Raw genomic sequence first — 24,697 nt, 5'->3', positions numbered from 1 at the left:
GGTGTGGAGTCAGTTACCACGACAACTGTTGAGAAGTAAGCAGGGGTCTTTAGCCGCCAGTTTCTTAGCCTGTGGCGGTTTTCAGCTGTTCAGAAGAAGTCGATCTCTGGGCTCAGGCTCTGAGGGTGGAGGTGCACTGACAGCGCTGCAGCCACCTCCGGGTCCAGGTCTGCACACTGGGACTCCAGCTGGACCAGGACAACCCAGCAGCAGAGAGACCAGACAGGAGGGGGTGATGAGGACAAGACACAGGGGTGAATAGAGAGGAGTCAGTCGTGGAAGTGGAAGACCAGATTGGTTAACGGCACATGTTGAGGTGTGTTGGTTACCTGTCTGAGTTGGCTGGAGGACAGAGCGGCAGCAGACGTTGAGATGGTTCTCAGGAGAAGCTGCTTGGCCTGGCTCAGGATCTGGGAAGGCTCCGGCTGACAACACAATTCATGCATTTAGATTTCTTTTCTTTTTTTTAATTTAGTTTTTATTGACATTCTGCAACAAATATTACATGTACATCCATTTCAAATATTAGTCACAAAGTATCAGCATGAATGTCCTTTTTCTAGTAATAAAAGAACATAAAAAACTAAACTAAAACATGAACATTTAGGGAGTGAGGTATGGTTACTGCTACATATACAGCATATTATCTCAGGTTAAGCAATCTATCCATTTCTTCCAATGTAAAACAAACAAGTCCTTCTTGTAGTTCAAATCTGCAGTCATGCATTTAGATTTCAGAGCAAATGTCACATGTTTGACTGCGGCTGAACATGAACAGAGAGAAAGAGAAAACAGCTGAGGCTCAGTCACCTGCTCTTCGGAGGGTCTGGTGGTTGGTGTCGGTGTGTGTCCTTCCAGGAACAGCTGCAGCAGACGGATGTAGCAAAGGACGGCGGTGTGAAGGAACCCCGGACAACGCACAGCTCTTTGCAACAGCTCGTCACTCTGCTGGAGCAGCAGGCTAAACACACACACACACACACACACACACACACACACACACACACACACACACACACACACACACACACACACACACACACACACACACACACACACACACACACACACACACACACACACACACACACACACACACACACACACACACACACACACACACACACCAGCGATTTATAGGTTTCACAAAGTATAACAGCAACAGGTATATGAAGTTGAACTTGCCAAAAAAGATCTTTGCACTAGTTACATTGTTAGCCAAAGCTTGTCTGTTGGTTGACGGTTGATTTAGGCATTTCACAGAGGTCAGGATCTCAGAATAATACAACCCTGTTTCCAAACTTACTTCAATTCATTTTTTGATTTTCAACATTTCATATTTCGTCTTCATGCTATTTTTCAATTAAATGCAAATCCTCAAATTCAGTTCTTATTTATATTTTACACCAGGTCTCATTTTTGGGGGAACAGGGTTGTATAGAGAGACACCAGTCGTGAGCAGTTGGTAGTGACAGGTCTGGGTTAGCAGTTACCATGTGAACAGAAGATTTACAATAAATCTAAAGGTAACATGATGTTATTGACAACCTACCTGTAGAAAGCCCAAGGCATCAGTCGAGTAAACTCTGCTGATGTCACCATGGTAACTGACTCATAAACCCCTTGTTCTAGATGTGGGGAGAGGATGCAGCACATCAAATATAGATATTAAACTTCACAATAATGTCACAGTAACATTAGTTTCAATCAGACACATGTGATGTTCCTGTGCAGTGAACAGATGTGTGAAGATGTTCACTGTACCCTTTGGGTGGAAGATGAGCAGCCAATCAGCAGAGTCCGCCAGCACAGATAGAAGGTCTGTGCATGAACTCCTGGCTCTTTGGATGCTTTTCTCCTGCAGAGACAAACAAAGAAAACACACAAGTTTGTCTCCTCAGCTGTGGAAGGAACGACAATCAACACGTTGAGCAGTTTTGTTTCCTATTGTTTTAGTGTTTTGCTGGAAGCTTAACCTTTACAAACATGATGAGGTCTGAGATGAGGGAGAGTGGACTGTGAATGACTGTGTAAAACCTTTGTATTATCTATCAGTTCAATGTTTCTGGAAACATAAACCTCAGAAATATCCACAAGAGGTGTGTGTGTGTGTGTGTGTGTGTGTGTGTGTGTGTGTGTGTGTGTGTGTGTGTGTGTGTGTGTGTGTGTGTGTGTGTGTGTGTGTGTGTGTGTGTGTGTGTGTGTGTGTGTGTGTGTGTGTGTGCACTGCACTTACTGTTGAGTTTGTTACATGTCCGGTGAGAGTTTCTATTTGGTTGTGTTGAAGTTCTAAGTTTTTATTGCTGCATATTTTTACATGAGTGGGTATATTTTTTATATTTTGTCTTTCAGTGTACCACATTGAGTTTACATGAAATTTGCTAAACAAATAAAATTGCCTTTGTGTGACTGAGCACAAAATCTAACTCTGATCCTTTCCCACTGCTGTGTGCTCGGTCTCTGAAACTTTATACAAATCTACATATGGCGCCGCGAGGGTGGCAGACTGTGCAGCAGCTCCGTGATGTTTATATTCCTCGTTATATTCCTTGTTTCATTCTATTTTTTTTCTCTTTTATCCTGTTGCTATTTGCTGCTGCTGCCTCTGCTGCACAAATGTAAATTTCCCCACTGTGGGACAAATAAAGGAATCTTAATCTTAACATATCTAGCCCACACCTGCACCTGAACACAACCTGCTGGAGGTTACTGTACAGGGATGTACATGCCAGTTACCTGGGGACACAGGAGCGCTGACAGGAAGTCGTTCACACACAGGAAAAGCAGGAAGACCAGAACCTGGAAGACACAAGACAGAGTGATCAGCTGGTGTGTCTGTTCTGTGCAGGACTGAAAATATCATGACTCCACCTGATATTGACCTAAAAATCTTGAACCGGTGTGTCTAAATGACATGAGGTCAACACAAACACAGGTAGGTTTGGACCAACATGTATGTGAGTAAGCTCCTAACTCTCACCTGCTGATGCTGGGTGCCCCCATCTGGCCGCAGCATGTTCAGGGCTGCACTGAAGCCCTGCTTGTTCCCCCCATGACCTGGCCACGCACAGTGCAGGCTGGAGGCCAACAGCAGGGCTGGAGCTTGAGGAGCTGGCACCAGCGACCGGCCATTTACTAAACTGATCCCCAGAGAGAATACTCAGTCAACTCAATGTGAAACAACTCCCACACAAACCATCACCACAAGACAAACTGACAGTTACAGAGGCAAGATGGACCAGGACAGAGAGTGAAATATTTCAGCAGAGATGTGGACTGAGGTGGATCAGACGCGGCATCTTCAAGTATCTACAGCCAAGAGACAGGGGACAGAGTTTTACCTGTGAGCCCAGTGCTGAGAGTCAGCGAGGAGCTGCAGCTGCTCTGGTAGAGGCTCTCCATCACACACACCACTCCACAGTGACGACAACACTGGAGACAGACGCTCCCACCAGTGCTGCACACACACAATCATCACGAAAGGCACAAAACAAAGAAACGTATGAGGTCGGTATTAGTGTATTAAGTGATGCGAGATTTCAAATTAAGGCACTAAATAAATCCTGATAACTTCATTTTTATTAAAGCTAAGGGTTTTTTTTCTGTTACATCTGTATCACCAATTTATTTTATTTTCATAACTGAACCATAAAGATTTACATTTATAAAAACTCTGAGAAAGGGCTAACCTTACATCAGACTTTTATTTTCTAGTTCTGCAATGAAAACAGTAGAAATCACACTTCACTGCAGATTTGATAGGATCCATAAAAAACAGCAGCGTCCCCAGTGGGGCAGTGACAGAATCACTTATTTCAATGGACTAAAACCTTTAGAATAGCAGTTTTCTTATTCCCCAAGAATAAGAAAAGTACACTGCCTTACTAAACGCCAATGCAAGGTCAACCATTTAGAAATAGCAGTAGTTCAGAATGTGAAACACTTTAGGGTGGATTTTTCCAGTAGCTATTAAAGGATATTTGATTTGTCTCGACTTATCAGTTGAATGCCAGTGTCTCAGTATGAAACAACAAGCAGGGCTCCCAACACTGAAACTGATGTCATTCATTTTATAAATTCTCTGTAACACTAAGGTCAAAATATTTTGCATTTAGACAACTCCAAGTGCTCTTGCACAGGTTAATTAAGTATAGCTGCTGTGTGGAGAACAGAAAGTACCATTGTTGAGGTCAGGAGCAGGGGACACTGGAGACTGATCTGAGACCAGGCCATGTTCACTTCTGTCCTGGGACCTCTGCAACACCTACTGGCACATAACACGCCCTGGAGAAGAAACACAAGTCAGCAGACATACTCTTTAAAAATGATAGAGCTAATCACAGATTTAATAGAACAATAGATTTTAGTTAAGTAGCTCTCACTTTCAGGAAGTGTGCTGTCACGTGGCAGGGCAGCAGGCCGGCTGGAGAACACACCATCCTCTGATGAAAGCCAGGAAGAACATTTGTAACAAACAGTCACTTGACTTCTCCAAACAGCTGTTGATGGCTGAGAGAGAAGTGTCTCGATTCCGCCGCTCACCTGGTGCTGGTTGACGTGTTGGATCAGTGCGTTACAGTCCAGAGTCGTCCTCCCTCCTTCAGCCTTCACTTTAACCAACAGCATGGCAGGGAGAGCCAGCAGCACTCTGTGACACACAGGACGTTTCAGTGACTCTGTGTGTGTGTGTGTGTGTGTGTGTGTGTGTGTGTGTGTGTGTGTGTGTGTGTGTGTGTGTGTGTGTGTGTGTGTGTGTGTGTGTGTGTGTGTGTGTGTGTGTGTGTGTGTGTGTGTGTGTGTGAGTGTGGCAAATTGGCCCATTGCCATAATCCCTATAGTCATAGCAGTAGCTTCGTTACCTTTATTTGTTGGTGCAAACTATTTTTAGAACGGCGGAGCAGAGACGCGAGCTGCTCAGAGCTACGCTACGGAGGCTCATGGGATTTCTTGGTTTCCCTCATCAAACTCATCAAATACACAATCTAACAACTCCAAAATGCTCTGGTGGACAGAGTTGTGACCTGCATATTCACCACGCTATGAGATAATAACGGAACATTGTTACAAAACAGCTGATGTGCGTTCCCGTCAGGGGCAGTTTTTTGGCAAGCAGTCCCTTTAACCAACAGAGTGAGAACATTTTTGGGAAGTGAGGACATTTTGGCCGGCCCCCATTTTTCTGGGGGCTGTTTGGGCTGTTTGAGGGTTAAGACTTTAGATTATAATTAGGTTTAAGTTAGGTTAAGAGTGATGGTTAAGGTTAGGCATTTGTTTTGGATGGTTAAGGTTAAGGTTAGGGGCTAGGGAATACATTATGTCAATGAGTGTCCTCACAAAGACAGCATTACAAGGATGTGTGTGTGTGTGTGTGTGTGTGTGTGTGTGTGTGTGTGTGTGTGTGTGTGTGTGTGTGTGTGTGTGTGTGTGTGTGTGTGTGTGTGTGTGTGTGTGTGTGTGTGTGTGTGTGTGTGTACCTGTTCCATGTCTTGACTGTGTGTTGCAGGCTGAGCTGGGCGCTGACAGTGGCTGAAGCTGAGCTCGTTGTGGAGGAGGAGCATCTCCCAGACACAAACTCAAACAGGAAGTCACACACATCAGCTCTGCTGCTCCGGCCTCCACACAAGTCCGTCACCTCCATCTCAAAGATGAGTTCCTGTGCACACAATGAACCACAACTATCTGTCAACACCCCAAGCACTTTCCTCGAATGCTGCTCAATATGAATATACAGTGTCTGAGTCACAAAAAAACATCACATAAACAGTTTTTTAACACACACCTGTAGCCTGGACAGGATGTCTGGTAGACAGGTCCCTGTAGCTGACGCTCTGTGATCCAACTTCCTCATGCTCTGGTCACTGTCAGCATTTAAAAACATAGAGGAGATACATTTAATAATCTACATTTGTAATGTACACTTTCCCTACAGAGAAGAAAAGTCTGTTGTACGGTATCTACATACAAGCAAAGTCCTTCTAGGCATTCATAGGCTCATATTAGAACGTCTCTGATACAAGTACTCAAAAAGTGCCTAAAGATCACATCTTTTAGTAACATCCAACCAGCTATGATGTAGTATGATGGTTGGCTACGGATTAAATAAAGAAAAAAGAGACATTACAGTTTACAATTTTGTACCAATATTTGATGGGCCGGATTAAAAAGCTTAATGGGCCATATATGGCCGTAGTTTTCCCATCCATGCCTGTCTTAGACATATACGCATATACATATATAAAATAGACAGAGAATTGAAAAAATATATATATATTTTTTTATCTTTTAATGCAAGACTGACAGAAGTTTAGAGAGCAATATCTGGTTCAGTGTCTCACCGACGCTTCAACTCATGGACAAAGGCACTGACTCTGAAGTGCACTGTGACTTCAACAGATTTTTTCATACCTAATGTGTAAAAGCATTACACTACATGCTTCCTGCTATGCTACTGAAAAGATTTCACACAATATAATATAATATATAATTTGAAGTCTTTTGGAAGTTTCTATTTGTCTATTGACAGACTAGATTTAATGTGCAAGTACACTGTATATGAAGATGTGCGCCCACCTGAGCTGCTGGTCCATGATGGCACTGAGGAGATGAGAACAGAGGCTGTTGATGTGTCCTCCACAGCCTCCCTGGTCCTCAGGGAGAGACCAGTACAACGCCAAGCAGGCCCACTGCTGGTACTCCTGACTACACACACGCACACAATCACCCAGTTATTATGTGTATTGATTTCATTTCTATTGTATGTCTAAAGGCAGAGTGTGTGTCCTGCCTTACCGTTCTGGGTCGGACAGAGCGTCTTCACTTCTCTGTACTCTGAGCTCATTAACCAGCCATTCAGAGAACGACAGCTTGACAAACACAACAAAGGATGATAATTACTTTCTGCCAATAAGATCAATCCATCAATCGGTTTCATTGACCACACAAACTGCAGCTACTGATTGCTCTGAGTGTCATGCACCTGATCCCTGAGCATATTGGATTGTCCAGTCATCAATAATGTGGCTGAACCGTGGCTCCATTCAAAGTGGAAAAACCCACGACCAAATCACTGAGCTCCACCTCACCTGATACTGTGGTGTGCGTTGTAGCTGCTGGAAGCCAGTGTGCCTCCACAGACACCAGGCCGTCTTCCTCCAGGTGCTGTTGCTGTCCGTGGTGCTGGTCCACAGGCCAGGCTGGTTCTCCTCTTGGTTCTCCTCCACAGGCCCGTCAGCAGACACAGGAGTCCTTCTGGTCTCATGCAACAGTCTTGGGATGAGGTACAGAAGCTAAACACAGACACACAGTTACACAAATATTATAATATCATAATAAAGACATGACAGAAGTGGTAGTGGAGAGGTGGAGCCACTCTGTCCTCACTACGCAACAGTTACACCTTCTCAAATTCTTCATTGCAGGCGCACAAATCATGTTTGACAAATCACAAATTAATCACAAATAATGTGAATTCATAGACAAAATGTGCATGAGTAAATCAAAATGTGAACTCGTGCAATGAGAATTGAACATCTGTAAAATAATTTGTGACAATATTTTCTCTTTTATTTTCTGTTTCCTCTGTGATCTAAAATGTACTCTTACACATGAGTGAATAAATTCCTCTATCATGAGTCATCGATTTGTATTTTCATTGTAGCAGGTAAAAGTGATACCTTCTTATAGAGGCTGCTGGGAATGTAGTCCTGTCGCTGATGCTGAGGTAGTGAGTCTCCTCTGCAGAGCCCGTAACTCACAGCCGCCACACACAGTCTAGACAGGATAAAGAAGACTCTGAGTCCCACTTCCATCCAGGCCAAGACAGCAGCATCACATGATAATCAAAACATTCACATTGTCATCAGTGGGTCTAAAATGAAGTACCATACATCAATATTCTCATCAGCCTGTAAAAACAAACCTCACCTGACACAGGAGAGCATGTGAGCGTGCGTGCTGCAGACCAGCGCTGAGCTCAGGGCCTCTCCAACAGGTACTGGTCTGGACACAATAGGCGGGACCAGCTGAACCAGATGGCTGTGGGACATGGAGGCGTTGAGGTGGACCACAAAAGCTGCCAGGCCGAGTATGTGTGCAGCACTCAGAGATGACACCTTTGGACAGAAGACGTTTGTGAAACTGATGAGTGAATGTACTGATTTCAGTGATGTGGAGGAATAAGGGCTCATGGCAAAATGTAAAACTAAGATACCAGACATTTACAGTTCTACAGTACTTAAAGGGACAACGAGGAGTTTTGGAAAAGCGAAGCGTTTTCACACTACATTTATGAGCCTCCGCGCACCGTATAATTCTTTGACCGGTGCAAGACAGACTCATGTTTTCATCCATCAAGAATTAAAGTCAGAGGTTTGAAGACGATCACATACCGTCGTAGTTCCGACCATAAACGGCGATTCGGCGGCGTTATTCTCATAACTCGCCATGAAATCGAAAGTAAAGAAACGCTGGTCGGCTCGACCAGCATTTCCGCCACCACTAATAATAACAAAATAACGATAGAGACAAAACGATATATTTATCGAAAATGTGTGGGTAGCGTAGATTCATCCACATTAACGCAAGACTTTTTTATAACCAAATAGAAACTCCTCGTTGTCCCTTTAATATACATTTACTCAAACGTAGGTTTTTCCCATTTTTTGTTATGCATTTCTACCTTATCTTGATTTGTTACAATATTTTTTTAAGTAATTTTTTTTTACTTTTCTGTCCTGTTTTGGTCCTGCTTTATTAAGTTGTCAGGTTTGTTCTGTCCTTTGTTTTCTGTTTGTCTGTTTTTGGTCAGTGTATTGTCAGTTTACAAATTGTGTATGTCATTGCCTGTTTCCATTAAAGGGACAACGAGGAGTTTTGGAAAAGCGAAGCGTTTTCACACTACATTTATGAGCCTCCGCGCGCACCGTACATTTCTTTGACCGGGCGCAAGACGGACTCATGTTTTCATTCATCAATAATTAAAATCAGAGGTTCAAAGAGGTTCACATACCGTCGTAGTTCCGACCATAAACGGCGATGCGGCTGCGTTATTCTCATGATTCGCAACGAAGGAAACGCTGGTCGGCTCGACCAGCACTTCCGCCACCACTAATAATAACAAAATAACGATAGAGACAAAACGATATATTTATCGAAAATGGGCCCATTAATAAGTGTGGGTATCGGAGATTCATCCACATTAACGTGAGACTTTTTTTATAACCGAATAGAAACTCCTCGTTGTCCCTTTAAATAAATAATAATAAAAAAGAAAAAGATACCAGACATAAAGTTAAAGATAAAGACATGTACTGTATATAAATAAGGATTGATTGGTTGGTGTACCTGGTTATGGAACAGGTCCCAGATTCTGTGAATGAGGCTGGAGAGCAGCTGTGTGTTACCAAGCAGCACTGTGACAAACCTGGATGCCCACAGGCTTTGTCTGGAGAGACAAAAACATATTTGTAAATACCAATCCACACACACCAGTGTGATTTTTTTCTAATTCCTGAATCTTATATTATTGGTTGACTTCCACTACATTCGTCCCACTCACTTATTAGGAGGGTTTGCTCGAGAGGCGTCTAATAGGCACTGACAGAAGTTTCTCAGGATCATGTTGATGACCTGAGAACATAATGGGAGTTATTCATTGTAAAAAACATTTACATACTGGTGATATAATAAGAAGACATTGTATTTCATCAGTGCATACGTTGACATGGAGCTCAGGGGACGGAGGAGGGTCTATGTGAAGTTTGATGACGTTTTTTTCAGTGAGCTCATCACGATGGCCAGGAAAGATGACACTCAGCGTGTGTGAGATCCTGGACAGCTGGGCCAGCACATCTGGACATACACATGACAACATGTGTGGAAAAGTGGGATTCAAAGAGACCAAACTCAGCATTCGTCAGCTGGTGATGTGGTACATGACAGTTGGTGAAGAAACTCAACATCTACACTGTAGATACAATGTGCTTCATCTAAGAATCCCACACAGTCTTCTAGAAAAAAATTACACACCTCCAATAATAGTGTTTGTGCTGTATATATTTAGCAGAAGGCCTGTGAATATTCTCATTTGTCCAGGTCATCGTTATCCCCAAAGAAATTATAATCAAAAGCGACTGGACTTGGTTATCTGTCTAAGAAGACCAGTCCTAGCCTGGTCAGATGCTACATGAACTGATGAAGCCTCTTGGATGAGAGGTGAAACGTCTTTTTAGACAAATAACCAAGTCCAGTTACTTTTGATTTAAATTTCTTTGAGGATATTTAGCAGAAACCTACCTCCATCATCTCCATCAACCACCAGCTCTGTGAACGCCTGCAGCTGGACCTTCAGGACCTCCACAGGGTCGTCACTGGTGTCCAGAGACACAACGCTCTCTGAGGACACAACACAGTGTAAATGTAGTCGTCTTGTTTTCCAACATCAGGTCTGTCTTTGTCATGATGTGGGTGGGTTTCAGTTACACACATGTTCATTTTAGCGAGTTTGGAGTCACAAGAAAAGCTACAAAATAAATAATTTATTTTCTATCCCTTAATTGTTTTTTTATTCTCTTCTATGCAGCTTCTATACTATAACTACTATGTGCAAAAATTGTTTGTTCTTATATTTCCACTTTTCCACCAAACCTATTTCTCTTTGTATTTCTGGACTTTTCTTTCTCGTTCTTCTACATTATTATTATTATTATTATTATTATTATTATTAGGCACTCCTATGACTCTGAACATGAGTAAACAAGAGTTTTAGAGGATACCTACTTTCCTGCTGTCTCTGTCTCTGGCAGGACTCCACATAAGATGAATACTGGGCAGCAGGGATCTTGTCTGCTCTGAAGACAGAAAATGAATTTAAAATACATTTTCTAGAATTTATTTAAATGAATAAACACTGAGAGATTATAAACTAACAGGATCAATTTATAACGACTCACATGTGTTAACACTGACCAAGACAGAACTAGAGAGGAGTACCGTAACAATGCACATGTCATAATAACTCACTCACTTTTTCAAAGCTTCTATAAAACTCATCTGAGCATCAGGTTTCACAGGAAGCTAATTGAAAGAAAAGTTTCATTTATTTATAGATTTGTGACAACATAACATTTTTATTAGTCATCTATTAATTTGTCAGTTTATGAACATAACGATGAAGGTGCTCACCACTCTGGGCGTCAGCAGGGCAGGAAGGAATCGCGTCAGGAAATACGGCCTTCGGAAAATACTGCAAGAGGAAACGGGTGTCAATAACATCAACATGTCTCTGTCCTTCGATTGTTGTTCAGATCTACGTAAATCCTTTTAATGGATGATAAAAAAACAACTGTAAAATCTGCTAAACAACATTAGAAAGGACCCTCATATACCATTGTGCATATATGCTCCTGGTGAGCTGATTATGTAGCTGCATACCTGGCCTCCATGACTGTGGCAGAGATTCTTCCTGTGCTCTCAAACAGAGAAACTGCCTTTTCAACATCCTGGACAGCCTGACACTGAGGCTGCAGACACACACATGTTAGACTGTTAGTAACCACCTTTCAGCAACAACTCACCCAGGAAGTAGAAGAGCAGACAGACAAATCTTATGACACTTGTTCATCAAATGACACTTGTTCATCAAATATACAAACAATAACATGATTCATTCATTTGACCTGCAAGCTCTAGTCCCACAGGTTCAGTCCTACCACACACGTTTGGTGCCGGCAGTAATGAGGTGTTTCTCATTAGAGCAAGACTAGACTGAAAATGCTGACTGACCATTTGAGCCACACAGGACATCACAGGGCACTAATGTGTTTGAGAATTTGCAGTTGTGTTGCATGTAGTTTTGAAAATCATTGTTGAGACAATGTTCTTGTTAAACAGATGATGAGAAGATGTTATAGACAAGACACAAAACTCATGAAGAGCATAAGCGCCAGAATTTAACAATGAAAATACATGTATATTTAAAGGGATAGTTCAACATTTTGGCAAATTGGCCCATTGCTATAATCCCTATAGTCATAGCAGTAGGTTCATTACCTTTAATTGTTGGTGTAAGCTATTTTTAGAACAGCGGAGCAGAGCGGTGAGCTGCTCAGAGCTACGCTACGGAGGCTAATGGGATTTCTTGGTTTCCCTCATCAAACTCATCAAATACACAATCCAACAACTCCACAACGCTCTGGTGGACAAGTTGTGACCTGCACACTCACCACGGCAAGCAGTCTCTGCATTTCCCTCTAAGACAACTCTGTCTGGTAACGTTGTGTTATTATCTCATAGCGTGGTGAATGTGCAGGTCACAACTTGTCCACCAGAGCGTTTTGGAGTTGTTGGATTGTAATCATGACTATTCATAGTTTGGAACATCAGCATGTTGATGGGTGTGTTGAGGCTGGTGTGGCTCCACCCACATGATGGTCTGCAGACTACGTGGGTGCAGCTCCCTGACTACGTCCTGATCGATGTGTGCCACACCGTTACCTGCACTGGTGCTCCACCCGCTGCAGAGACATCCTCATATAAACCCATGTCCTCCACTGACTCCTGCACAACACACAAAAACACAAATAAACATACACACATACCATCGTGGAGAAAAGCAGACATCTGAATTCCTTTCAGGGACACTGGCTGTAATAATCTTATTATTGGGTTGTGTTGCTGTTACATCTTTTCAATATGAATCCCTACGTGTGCAGTCATACTGTATTGATTCATTTCTACCCTTGCTCCTACCTTGAGGTCAGCCAGCCTGGTCTTGGCCAGGGAGGTGTACTCCATCAGGAGGCTGCGGTGTTTCACTGGTACATACGGAGGGTGGAGGAGGTGAACCTATGACATCACACTGACAGTGAGGTTTTCAAAACCAAAACTGAGTTCATCAGAGCAGGCTACACGCTAAATATACTCATAGTTGTTTATTATACCTTTCTTTGATTGAACCTGGTGTGAAATCCAACAATAGAAAGATAATGTACCAAGAATTTATTAGGACAAGAGGAAAACTTGCAAAAGGTCACCTTGAGGTACTGTGGGGGCTCAAAAGGAACCAGGTCAGAGAGGAACTTTAAGAGGAACACCAGAGATTTCTTGCTTGTTGCATGGTAGCTGCTGCCACCACCAAAGGACATCTAGGAAGTCAGAGCAGGACATTTCAGCAACACAAACTGCAACCTTCTCAACAGGCAACAGTGTCTGTTTGATTCCACCAGGTGTCACCAAAGTTACATATGTTCAGATCCAACACCTGAATATCAGTGCAACAATGGCCATACAGTATAATCGTCTTAGAAACAGAGATGAAACCTTGAACCAGTCGCTGTAGGAGGAGAAGATGTTGGTTCCCTCCAGCGCAGCCTGTCGAGCCAACAAAAAGGCAGTTATCATGTTCTCCAAGTCGTAGCTTTCGAACGCAGAACTCAGCAGTCTGGACAGGAGCTCTGACGGAGACACAAACAGGCAGACCAGACACAATGAGCCATTTATTGAGCACACAAAGTATTGAAAAGTTTGAAATTTGAATCCAAGAATACAGGTATCATCAAAGACCAGCCGCTCCCTCGCGTTTACCTTTGAGGCTGGACTGGGCGCAGGGGTTGTAAACCAGCAGAGTGGACAGGAAGCACAGGACATGTTTCCAATTGACCTCATGGGTTTCCAAAACCTGCTGTAGGTGACGCAGCAGCTGCTCAACACTGAAGATCACAGCCAGCTTTTATAGAAACACAGCAACAACACAGATGAGTAAGTGTTAGTACAACAGACCCTGGCTGCACATCTGAAGACACAGAAAGCACTTGCTGGGCTTTTTAGACGTGTGAAATCAAACAGAAAAGTGCTACTCTGAAGAAACCAGAATAATACACAAGACATCAGCTGACTGATGGATTGTCATACAACTGTATAAATATTAGATCAGGATCAGCACTGTCAATACTTCTTCTGGCCTGAGGGCCGATCATCTGAAGCTTTAGTCATTTGACTGCTGTTTCGTCAGTCTACAGCTTAAAATACAGTGATGAGAATGACTGTGTGAGTCTGCAGAGGAGTGAGACTTGTTACTGTTAATATGATGTCTAATTTCAATCTATTACAAGTGAGGTTTCATAAATAAACATTTATATTGTCATAATACATTCTGATGAAGCAGCAGGCACAGATGCTGGATGGTAGGCTCACTATTTGGCAAGCAACGGGTCACTGTGGCCCTTTTTTTATCCAATGTGTTATAAAACCTTATAAATGGCTTAAGTGTTCAATCAAAATGCTGGTTATAGACCATTCATAAATCCTTTAAAGGTAGTCTGAGTGTCACCAATTAAAATTTACAGCACTTAAGATGCTGAAAAATAAGGGGGAATGGCTCGACCAAATCTTTAGGGGACATCTCTGTGCAGACCACTGACCTGCTGGTGTAGACCTGACTCAATTGAGAGAGACAGGACACCAGATTTGGATATTTGATAAGGGCTTACTGTAGATCCAATAGTGACATTTATGCAAGAAATATAAAATAATTTAAAAAAATAAATCAGAGGGGTTTTCCCATGGACTGGGATGTATGAGCCAATATTCAAACAAAGGGCACAAAAGGTTTAATGGCAACATGTACAGTCAGAAGGTAAAGAATTTGTGAGTTTCCAAGACTTAAAGACAAAGTATGGTCTTGAAAACAAAGATTTTTTTTAATATATATATATAAATCTACAGGAGCAGTCGATTAAGATAGAAAACAATCTAATATACACAAAGGTTAAATAACACTCACCTTACGAAACAAACAGGTCAACAGCCGGCTGGCTTTTGCAAAGGTCCACTTGTTCTGCTGAGTGATGGCATCTGACACTGAGAGAATACGGTTTAAGCAGAAGTCATGTCTGTTAGCATGTGCTTGTGTAACAGTAAACTTCTAAATCATCTCCAAAACCATAATTTTCTAAGCCCATGTTAAGTTCTTGCCAGATGAGTCGAGGCAAACGTAAGTGTGAATATTATCTATGAAAGAACAGCAGCTGGTAAAATGGTCTATAACTGGGCTTGGGCGATATCCAAAATTTAACATGCAGTTGTGTGAAATGATACTGTGATATTTGGGCTCAATGATCATGAAAAGCATTACAGTACATATAGACGGTAATAATTTGTAATAACTTGTCTTTACCTGTGAGTCGGGGCTTGTAAGTGAGTGTCTGAGTGAGGGAGTGCGTGAAGAAACGCTGGAGGGCATCTGCTGATGCTGAAACTCCACATAATGAAGCATCAAATATTTGAATCCTAAACAAAACACAGGGCAGAAACGGGTTAGAAACAGAGACACCTACTGGTGCATATACTCTTGATGCTAAGGCAATGGTCCCTGTTCACCCAGTGATATTTCACTATAGAAAAACATGTTGAAAACCTTCTGGATAAGAATAGGTCAGTTAACTTCAATTCTGATGCACCGTGCTTTGGGCTTAATTATAAGAGGTAAATACTACAGTCAGTGTTGTAATGCATATGTGTATGCTTTCTCACATGTCCTCTCTGTCTTAGTGAACAGCTGAACCCTGTGCTCCGTTGTGACTCAGTGTGTGAAGCATGCGGACTGAGCTGAGTGGAACAGTTACTGTCACCGTTATGCTGTTTCAAAGCACAGTCTGATCTCAGGTGCCAGGTGCACTGCTCCAGCATTTCAGGACCAGACAAGCACCAAGGAATTTTTCACACTCCGGTGTGAGAGTTTACAGAGACCTGTGCAGGAACGGCAAACTCAACCAGTCAGCTGCTGTCCTGATGCGTTAAAGTGTTCTAATAAAAACGTGGGTGTGTTACCAGAGAGGCAACAAGTCTGCACAGAAAATCCTGAGTGGGGGTGAGCTAAAAACTCAACAATTTTTAGAAGCATCATTTCCTAACAGGACAGAACAAATAAGTTACAGGTCACTGAGCACATTCTCTGTAACAGGTGTTTGCCCTGACAAATTACAGAGATTACCAGTACTGCTAAAACCTTTGATTGATTAATCAATTATCTGATCATTAAAGCAGAAGTAAGCGGAATGTTTGTGTTAATATAAGTCTTAAATAGTTCTATCTTCCGACGGCAATCACTTCTATAGAGTGCTTGGTCTGAAACACGGGTCTGTCAGTCACTCTGCTCTGCTGTAAGCCCAGGAGAAAACTTTCCTTGTATCCTACAACCTTTATCCAATGAGGAGAGAGAACGGCATAAAGGGGCGGTCCTCTCTGTGTGTGCAGCCAAGGGATGCGCGTGAATGTGGTGACGTAGGGACGAGGGCGGGGACTGCTAACTCCATCGGCTGACAAGAAGTTAGCCAAAACCACCGGATCGCTTACTTCTGCTTTAATCCATCCTTTAAAAACACTTTTCATACTACAAATCTGCTGCTATTTAAATTGTCATAGGAAATCTGCAGTTGGTGTTATATAAAACTGAATCATCTCTCTCTATGATCTTTACCAAATGTCTGTGTGTATGTTCTCCATCATAACGCGCATTGTTTTCGTACTAGGACCTCTGAGAACACAGTCTCACTATCCGATGGCATAAAGGTTAATAAGACAGATCAAAAGCAAATAACCAAAGCTCGGCTGCCGCTCCAGAGGGCTGCAACATCAGACTCTTGTCCACAGTGTCCAGGAGCCCTGAAGCAGAAAGACAGAAAAACAATGAAATGTTAAAAAGCGAGACAAAGAAGAAAAGCACTAAATTTAGACAGTTAAAGAAGTAGAAAATTGCTTTTAGGGTCCTGAGGTGTGAATCAAAGTACTTTACTAAATATTTAATCAACACAGGGCAGGGTAAGTGGGACGGGGACATGTAGACTCACAGAAGAGCATTTCATCGAGCACTGAGCAGCAGAGCAGGGAGATCCTCCTGTCTTGAGCTGCTGGTTCGATACTTGGCTCAAATCCACATCCCACCAAAACTCCAACAACCACTGAAACACAGGAGATCTCTGCTGAGCAGGGAGGACACTACAACAACAAACACTTTATGTACCACCAGTAATATCAGAAAGGCTGGAGCTTTTTTGTAGTTTGGGTGGTTTCAAAAATGAAATACTCAATCTAATCCAGACCCAGACTAGCTCTCTTATTTATGCTTAGTTAAGATGCATAGTTTCTATGTGTAAGGTCCAGGTGATTAAAGGGATAGTTCACCCAAAATTGAAATTGGCCGTGGCTTCTCTGAGTTACAGGGGGTCTCGGCGTAGCAGTGCATGTCCATATAACGGTTGCAAATGGATACCAACTGTCTTCGTAACAAAAAGACACACCAAAAAACATCCAAATACCTCCATGCTGCTCGTATGTAATGTCCGTCTTGTATTGAAGCCCCAAAATGCGAAATTGTCCCGAAAAAAAAAAAAGTCTATATTTCAAGCTTGTTTGTAGCGGAAGCTCCTCTTCCCGGTTCGTCAAATTTGGACGAACCAGGGTCTGTCCTCTTCCCAGTTCGTCCAAATTTGACGAACCGGGAAGAGGAGCTTCGAGAAGCTTCCGCTACAAAACAAGCTTGAAAAATAGACTTATTTAATTTTTTTCGGGACAATTTCGCATTTCGGGGCTTCAATACAAGACGGACATTACATACGAGCAGCATGGAGGTATTTGGATGTTTTTTGGTGTGTCTTTTTGTTACGAAGACAGTTGGTATCCATTTGCAACCGTTATATGGACATGCACTGCTACGCCGAGACCCCCTGTAACTCAGAGAAGCCACGGAGGACTCTGAAACTTCTCCCAGCCCTTAGTCCACATGAGGGTGAGTAGATAATGAGTGAAATTTCAATTTTGGGTGAACTATCCCTTTAACAGCTCGCAGACTAACGGGCAGCACAACAGATAAAGGTGAAAGACATCCGAGGCCTTACATGACAACACTTTCTGTTGCACTTGTTTGGTCTGGTCCTCTCCCCGTGGAGGCGTCCAGCTGCACAGAGCCGTCAGCTGAGACACCAGCCAGGACCTGACGCCTTCGTCACTGAGCGGAGAAACACAACAGGAAGACAGACGTGTCAGCAGTGACGTTGGTGACTTCTCGGTGACCTGGATGTCTCTCTTGTCCGTCATAGCTCCAATGAAACTACGACAACGGACATCAGTAATGTTATCCTTTGCTTTGAATTCAGCAAAGGATAACACGACCTGCTATGTGCCGACTACAGAACAAAATACACAGTACTTAGCATTTAATATCACTGAATTTGTTGCATTGGAAATGTTTTACTTTAAAATGATCTGGGTCATGTTGGAAGACAGACAGATAAATAACTGTCTAACTGAAAAGTAGAAAACAATAAAATATATGTTTAATTATACAGCCTTTGTATGATTTATGCATTCATTCATTTATTCACCTATGGTCTAAGATTTTCCTGCTACAGATCCTTTTATATTACACTTTGGTGTCATGTGGGTTTTATTTTGAGCTTTTATACAGTTCACTTCTGCTGTCTGTCTTCAGTTTATGTGGTTCGATTTACCGTCTCTGAATTTTTGTAAATCCAGAAACAAGATTTATTTGACAGAGTGGCACACTGAGAGAAAATCCAGGCACTCGTCTGAGTTTTGATGGATCTTTGGACTGGTGAAATTCAGACAATGGAAAATTCCAGCTTGAACACTTAGACCATCAATATCAGAAACCAGTTTTTGATTTGGATTTGAATTGTTAGATCCATAAAAATTGAATCTGTGCAAATTTTCGAAAGAGTTTTAATTCATCACACTTTACATACATCAACACTTTGATTCATCAAATGAAGTAACTTGGGTCTCAACCAACATAAAATTCAGGTTTTGTTTTCGTAATAATAATTATCTACTAAATGCTATAAATATAGATGCAGTGGTATTTAAATGTCAGCACAAGAGTTCAGGGGTTGTTTCACATTTAGTTAAATCATGCATTCATTCATTAATAAGCCTACATGAAAACACAGGTTCCAGAGTTGTGACATTAATCCCTGAAGGACAGAAGTCTTCTGTCCTTCAGGGATTAATGTCACAACTCTAGAACAGCAGCTGACCCTGATGGATTAAAAATTAATATTTCTTACCTCTCTAAAATGTACTTGAGAGTGAGGATGCTGTAAACACAAAGATGATATACCACCTCCAGACTCGGTAACCTCTGTAAAAACACCACATTAAAAAATTATCAATTTATTTAATCTAGTGTGCTGTGTAAGAAACTCAAGCTGAGGGATTTTGCTTTCTATTGCTTCACTATCAATCTGTTTCCACTGAGAAACAAACTTTTCCATACAGTGTATAAACATGTTATAATAATAAATGCACACACACACATATGCACACACCTGATTTCTTCTGTACTCCTGCCACAGTAGTTTAGGACAGAGGGCTCCCTGTGATAGCAGGTCTTTACTGGACTCCAACAGGACACACAGCTGCACCTGGACAGGACAGGACAGGGACTTATTGGGATTTGATACATTTCTGATCTCTGAGGAATTATCCTGCAGTAAAGAGAGGCAGAGTCAGGGTGGAGACATCGGTTTCAGCTGGCAAAACAGAACTGACACACCTGAGCCAAAACAGGACCCAAGCCCACATCACACAACATACGCTACACTGAAGCTGAACAATTTAGTAAAACAATCCTATCCCCTAATTTCCTTCCGCAAATTATAGGCATGTATGTTACGTCAGTGATATGCTGAAGACATGAGTACAGCTTTAGTTTAAAATATGGATGTTTTAAAATCCTCTGTAATTTGTGAATTTCCATTTACAGGATCAATACTATCTAATCCTATTTAAAACTAAATCATATGGGGTTTTTTTTTACAGGAAGGAAGTCTTTCCTAATTTTGCATTTCCTTGTGGAGTATCTAGATGAGTTAGATGGTAGATGGACATATGTGATGTCCCACAACCAGACTAACTAGTTCTGTGCAATCTATACTTTAATTAAACTTTGTTCTTTGTACTTTTTGTTTTCCCTGATCTTTCTGGAGCATCACACCACAACCTACTGATTTGAATTTTTTGTAGCTGTGAGCAACTCAACTATTTCCCTTGTGCTTTGCATACAACAACAGCACCCACAGAGATCAACTGTGTTTATTATGTACACTGTGAGGTTTACAGTAAAAATACTACAAAAAAACTGCTTAGAATCAGTGGGTCTGGACCCACATGAAAACAAAAATGATGAAAAGAATCCTTAAAAGTTGAAAGGAGATGTGAAATATTGACTTAACTTTGGTCAGACTTTTACAGAACGATTATGACCCAGTGTAGAAATGAATTCTGAGACAGCAGCAGAAAGACAAATGAGACTGTGTTTTCCTTTTGATACTTTTCTTTGATGGAAAATACACTGTGATTTTAATTAACTTTAGGTCACAGGTGAAGAATCCAAGGAGAGCATCACATGTTGCACAGAGACCATGTGATTCAAACAAACCTGCATCAAGCTGTGTCAAATATTCATTACAACCTAATATGTGAGTGTGACGTGTCCGACAGTGGCTTTTATACAACGGTTCTACAAGCTCCATAGTTAACGATGGTAAGCAACAATACGTCATGGGTTGTACTGTATGTTTATTTTTGTTGGCACAGCCAACATAAATAGTTCTGCAAGTGGACCGCTGCTAAGCAACACAAACATTTTCATGATCTTGATCTTCACACTGGCTGCTACTCTGTCTACATGTTCCTTCAGGTGTGCACTGAAGTGTCCAGACTTACTCCCTTTCATTTGTCCTTTCCTGACAACCAGACATCATTTCATTCAATTCTAGTTTGTACAATCTGAGTTACAAAATGACCATTAATGTGATGTTTTAACTTTGTGGTAAGGTGAAGTGATACATGTAGTCAACAGTCTCAGTTTTGTTGTCTCCATGGTCTGTGTGTGTGTAATATAGATAGATAGATAGATAGATAGATAGATAGATAGATAGATAGATAGATAGATAGATAGATAGATAGAAAAAAAAGGGTTAGAGAAATTATATCCATATCTAGTAAATTGCTGGGCATCACTCTGCCATGTATGGAAGACAGATAGGACAGAGAAAAAGGCAAGGAATATTATAGGTGACCAAAGGCACCCCCTCATTTAACCCTCTTCCATCCGGGCGACGATACCGCCCCCCTCTGTTTACTAAAAACAGAGCAAAATTTTCTTTTGTGCCTCAGTCACTGATATACCCCTTTCCCACTGGCCAAAAAACCCGTTTAAACCCGCTAACAATCGGCTTTTGGTGGCAGTGGGAAAGGCGCACCGAGCCGCGTCGACGCAAACGACTCGGCAAGCGACGCAGGTTAAAATCGCCTTTAATCGGCTCGGCTCCGAACGGCTTGCAGTGGGAACGCCAGACCCGCGTCAACCCGCTAATTTACGTGATGACACTGAACGTTACGTGACGCTACGTCATCGCGCCGGTCGCGTCTCATATCACGTACCAAAACAAAGCTCTGCTCCGCTCTGCTCTCATCCGAGACTGGGATCAAAAGATCAGAGAACACTGACCAAAAACGATAGAAAAAAAGAAAATAAAAGAAGCGACAGTGTGTTTAACTGACGTGTTGTGCCGCGGACGTCCGTCATCCGGCCGCAGCAGACTCTCTGTCCACGCGGTCCTGGTGCTCCAGGTCAGCCAGCCAGAGAGTCTGCCTCGGCGGACGGACACTCCGCGGCGGGCGGCTGTGGCATGACTGTGTGTGTCTCTTGCACCGCGGATGAGAGCGGGGCGGCTGGTTTATGCTCTGTCTGATCCCTCAGCGGGGGGGGGCAGACTCGGCTCATTTTGGTCAATGGGAAAGGGGCCAAATGCCGATTGTTAGCGGGTCGACCCGCGTTTAAAAACCCCGCGTCGACCCGCTAATTTTAGTGGGAAAACGGCTTTAGTCACCTCCTAGCCTGATAAGGTTAAGGCTGAGACTAACATAAAAAGTGTGATTCCTACTGATGATGAGTGTTGTTAATCTATAGCCGTTTTCCCACTAAAATTAGCGGGTCGACCCGCTAACAATCGGCATTTGGCCCCTTTCCCATTGACCAAAATGAGCCGAGTCTGATCCCCCGCTGAGGGATCAGACAGAGCATAAACCAGCCGCCCCGCTCTCATCCGCGGTGCAAGAGACACACACAGTCATGCCACAGCCGCCCGCCGCGGAGTGTCCGTCCGCCGAGGCAGACTCTCTGGCTGGCTGACCTGGAGCACCAGGACCGCGGAGGACAGAGAGTCTGCTGCGGCCGGATGACGGACGTCCGCGGCACAACACGTCAGTTAAACAGACTGTCGCTTCTTTTATTTTCTTTTTTTCTATCGTTTTTGGTCGGTGTTCTCTGATCTTTTGATCCCAGTCTCGGATGAGAGCAGAGCGGAGCAGAGCTTTGTTTTGGTACGTGACATGAGACGCGACCGGCGCGATGACGTAGCGTCACGTAACGTTCAGTGTCATCACGTAAATTAGCGGGTTGACGCGGGTCTGGCGTTCCCACTGCAAGCCGTTCGGAGCCGAGCCGATTAAAGGCGATTTTAACCCGCGTCGCTTGCCGAGTCGTTTGACCCGCTCGGTGCGCCTTTCCCACTGCCACCAAAAGCGATTGTTAGCGGGTTTAAACGGGTTTTTTGGCCAGTGGGAAAGGGGTATATGTGTGAAAGTTGTCTACTGTGCTGTTTTTATCTGTGTTGTTTTAGATGAAATGCCACGTGTGTGATCTGCTGCAACTCAATTTCCCTACGGGGACAAATAAATGACTACTACTAGATAGATAGATAGATAGATAGATAGATAGATAGATAGATAGATAGATAGATAGATAGATAGATAGATAGATAGATAGATAGATAGATAGATAGATAGATAGATAGATAGATAGATAGATAGATAGATAGATAGATAGATAGATAGATAGATAGATAGATAGATAGATAGATAGATAGATACTCACTCTCTGAGCAGAAGTTAGCAGCTCTCTCCTCTTGTCCTCGTCCTCATCTTCTTCAGTGTCCATTATCTCCTTCAGCCTCTGGAGCACCGTCCTCACTGACAGCCCCACCACCGGGACACCCAGCTGTGTGGCCTGATGCCTCAGCTCACTCACTGTCCAACAGGTAACACAACACAGGCTCCAGCTCATGTCAGGGCAGGGACCATATCATACACAGCAACAGACCAACATCTGAAATCTGACAGTTGTCTAGCACATTAATACTGAGATGGATGTGATGAAAACATATTTGGTGTTGCAAGTCCAAATAGAAAGAAGTGCTACACTTCTCTTCTCCTCTCATTCTTTGACAGCTCTTTGTTTTGTAAAGATTGTATCCAGCAGTATGTCTCTGGCCCAGAGTGTATCAAATGACTTTCCATTTCAACTTTGGAAAACTAATGTACAGCACAGAGTCTGACTCACCCAGCAGTGACCTGACAAGAGAAGACGAGACACCGCTGGACACTCCTGGTTGCTGCTCTCCATCCTGAGAGTAAAGAACGCTGCATTGATCTTGATGCTAAAAGAAGTGTGAAAAACACAATTATTAATAACATACAAGTGAAAGCCTGAATCTGTTTTGCAAGTTCTTTTTCTTAAAAAAAAAAAAAAAAAAAAAAAAAAAAAGGATTATTATAGATGTTGAATTTTTCTTCACTCATGGTCCTGAGGTCACATGACTCACCCCGACCTCCCTGAGCAGACTGCAGATGTTCTGCTGCTGCTCCAGCAGCTGGATCGCTGCCTCCTGCAGCCGCTGACCATCTTCCAGCCTCGGCCTCTTCACCACATGACCAGCTGGTACCACAACAGAGATAAGACATGATGCTTGAACATTTTTAGATACACAGCATAACAAATCAATAATGAATTAATAATATACTTTAAATGACTGATTTTGTGGATACCAATGTCAATGGGGATGATTATTTTGAGGTTCACACCAAATTCCACCTGACAGTTCAACATGTCAGTGGTTGAAGGAGGTTATTCAACATCAGCACAGGGAGCAGGTGATATTCACATTGTTCAATGCTGCTCCTTCTGTCATCAAGTAAAGTGGTTCAGAGCCCAGTTGTACTATGAAGAAGGTAACTTCAGGTTTCACTCTGGCTTTTTAGTCCTATGACAGTAGTTCACTTGTTACCAGGGTTGATCACCATGGCAACTGATACTACTGACACACCAGCTCCGGAGCAGGTTAACTTTAGAAGTTCAGATCCAAAACCTGTCAACAGGCAAAACTACTGACCAATAAGTTATTAAGTGATCATTTGTGCTGTTATTTATATGATATCACTAGTCTGACTTATTTTTAACGGATTTTTTGTGTGTGATACTTTATCTATTTGAGGTCATAATGGTTTATGTCGTTTAACGTCGTTTAACATCGTTTTAACATTAACTGAAATGACCTGAAGGCATCAGCGTCGATGTTGTAACCCAGATAAAGTTTAGGTTAGGTTAGGCAAAGACGTATATTGAATATCTTTGGGTTAGGTTAGGTTAGGTTAGGTTAGGTTAGGTTACGTTACGTTACGTTACGTTAGGTTACGTTACGCGTTAGGTATCCTGAGTGTGTTTATCTGGCTCATGGATGTATTATATTGGTCTGGCTTGGTAACTTTAGCAGACTCACCGAGGAGGCTGGACAGGCTCCTCTCCTGGATGACGGAGTCACACGTTGCGCTCACTGACATT

The 24,697-nt window shown here is 42.6% G+C and overlaps 1 protein-coding gene across 1 annotated transcript; it reads right to left on the bottom strand.

Moving 5' to 3' along the window:
- Positions 1-89: 89 nt before the first annotated feature.
- Positions 90-24,696, bottom strand: fanca (FA complementation group A; the record flags this gene model as incomplete). The annotated part of the gene is made up of 42 exons (XM_083973473.1): positions 90-188; positions 330-425; positions 811-961; positions 1,553-1,628; positions 1,765-1,858; positions 2,737-2,799; positions 2,981-3,140; positions 3,342-3,457; positions 4,180-4,284; positions 4,383-4,442; positions 4,543-4,648; positions 5,475-5,653; positions 5,780-5,858; positions 6,571-6,699; positions 6,790-6,863; positions 7,083-7,286; positions 7,674-7,770; positions 7,924-8,111; positions 9,343-9,442; positions 9,557-9,627; positions 9,716-9,849; positions 10,294-10,392; positions 10,777-10,847; positions 11,024-11,073; positions 11,182-11,242; positions 11,431-11,519; positions 12,493-12,555; positions 12,748-12,843; positions 13,032-13,142; positions 13,318-13,451; positions 13,582-13,723; positions 14,780-14,856; positions 15,173-15,285; positions 16,596-16,659; positions 16,845-16,955; positions 17,892-18,001; positions 19,080-19,153; positions 19,341-19,436; positions 22,955-23,106; positions 23,420-23,516; positions 23,682-23,794; positions 24,636-24,696. 42 exons carry the CDS (start codon positions 24,694-24,696, stop codon positions 90-92), a joined length of 4,365 nt encoding a protein of 1,454 aa, XP_083829599.1.
- Between the last annotated feature and the right edge of the window lies 1 nt (position 24,697).

Source organism: Trachurus trachurus (genome assembly GCF_905171665.1).
Source record: "Trachurus trachurus genome assembly, chromosome: 6".
NCBI classification, from domain to species: Eukaryota; Metazoa; Chordata; class Actinopteri; order Carangiformes; family Carangidae; genus Trachurus; species Trachurus trachurus.
This window is presented reverse-complemented; position numbering and strand designations above follow the sequence as displayed.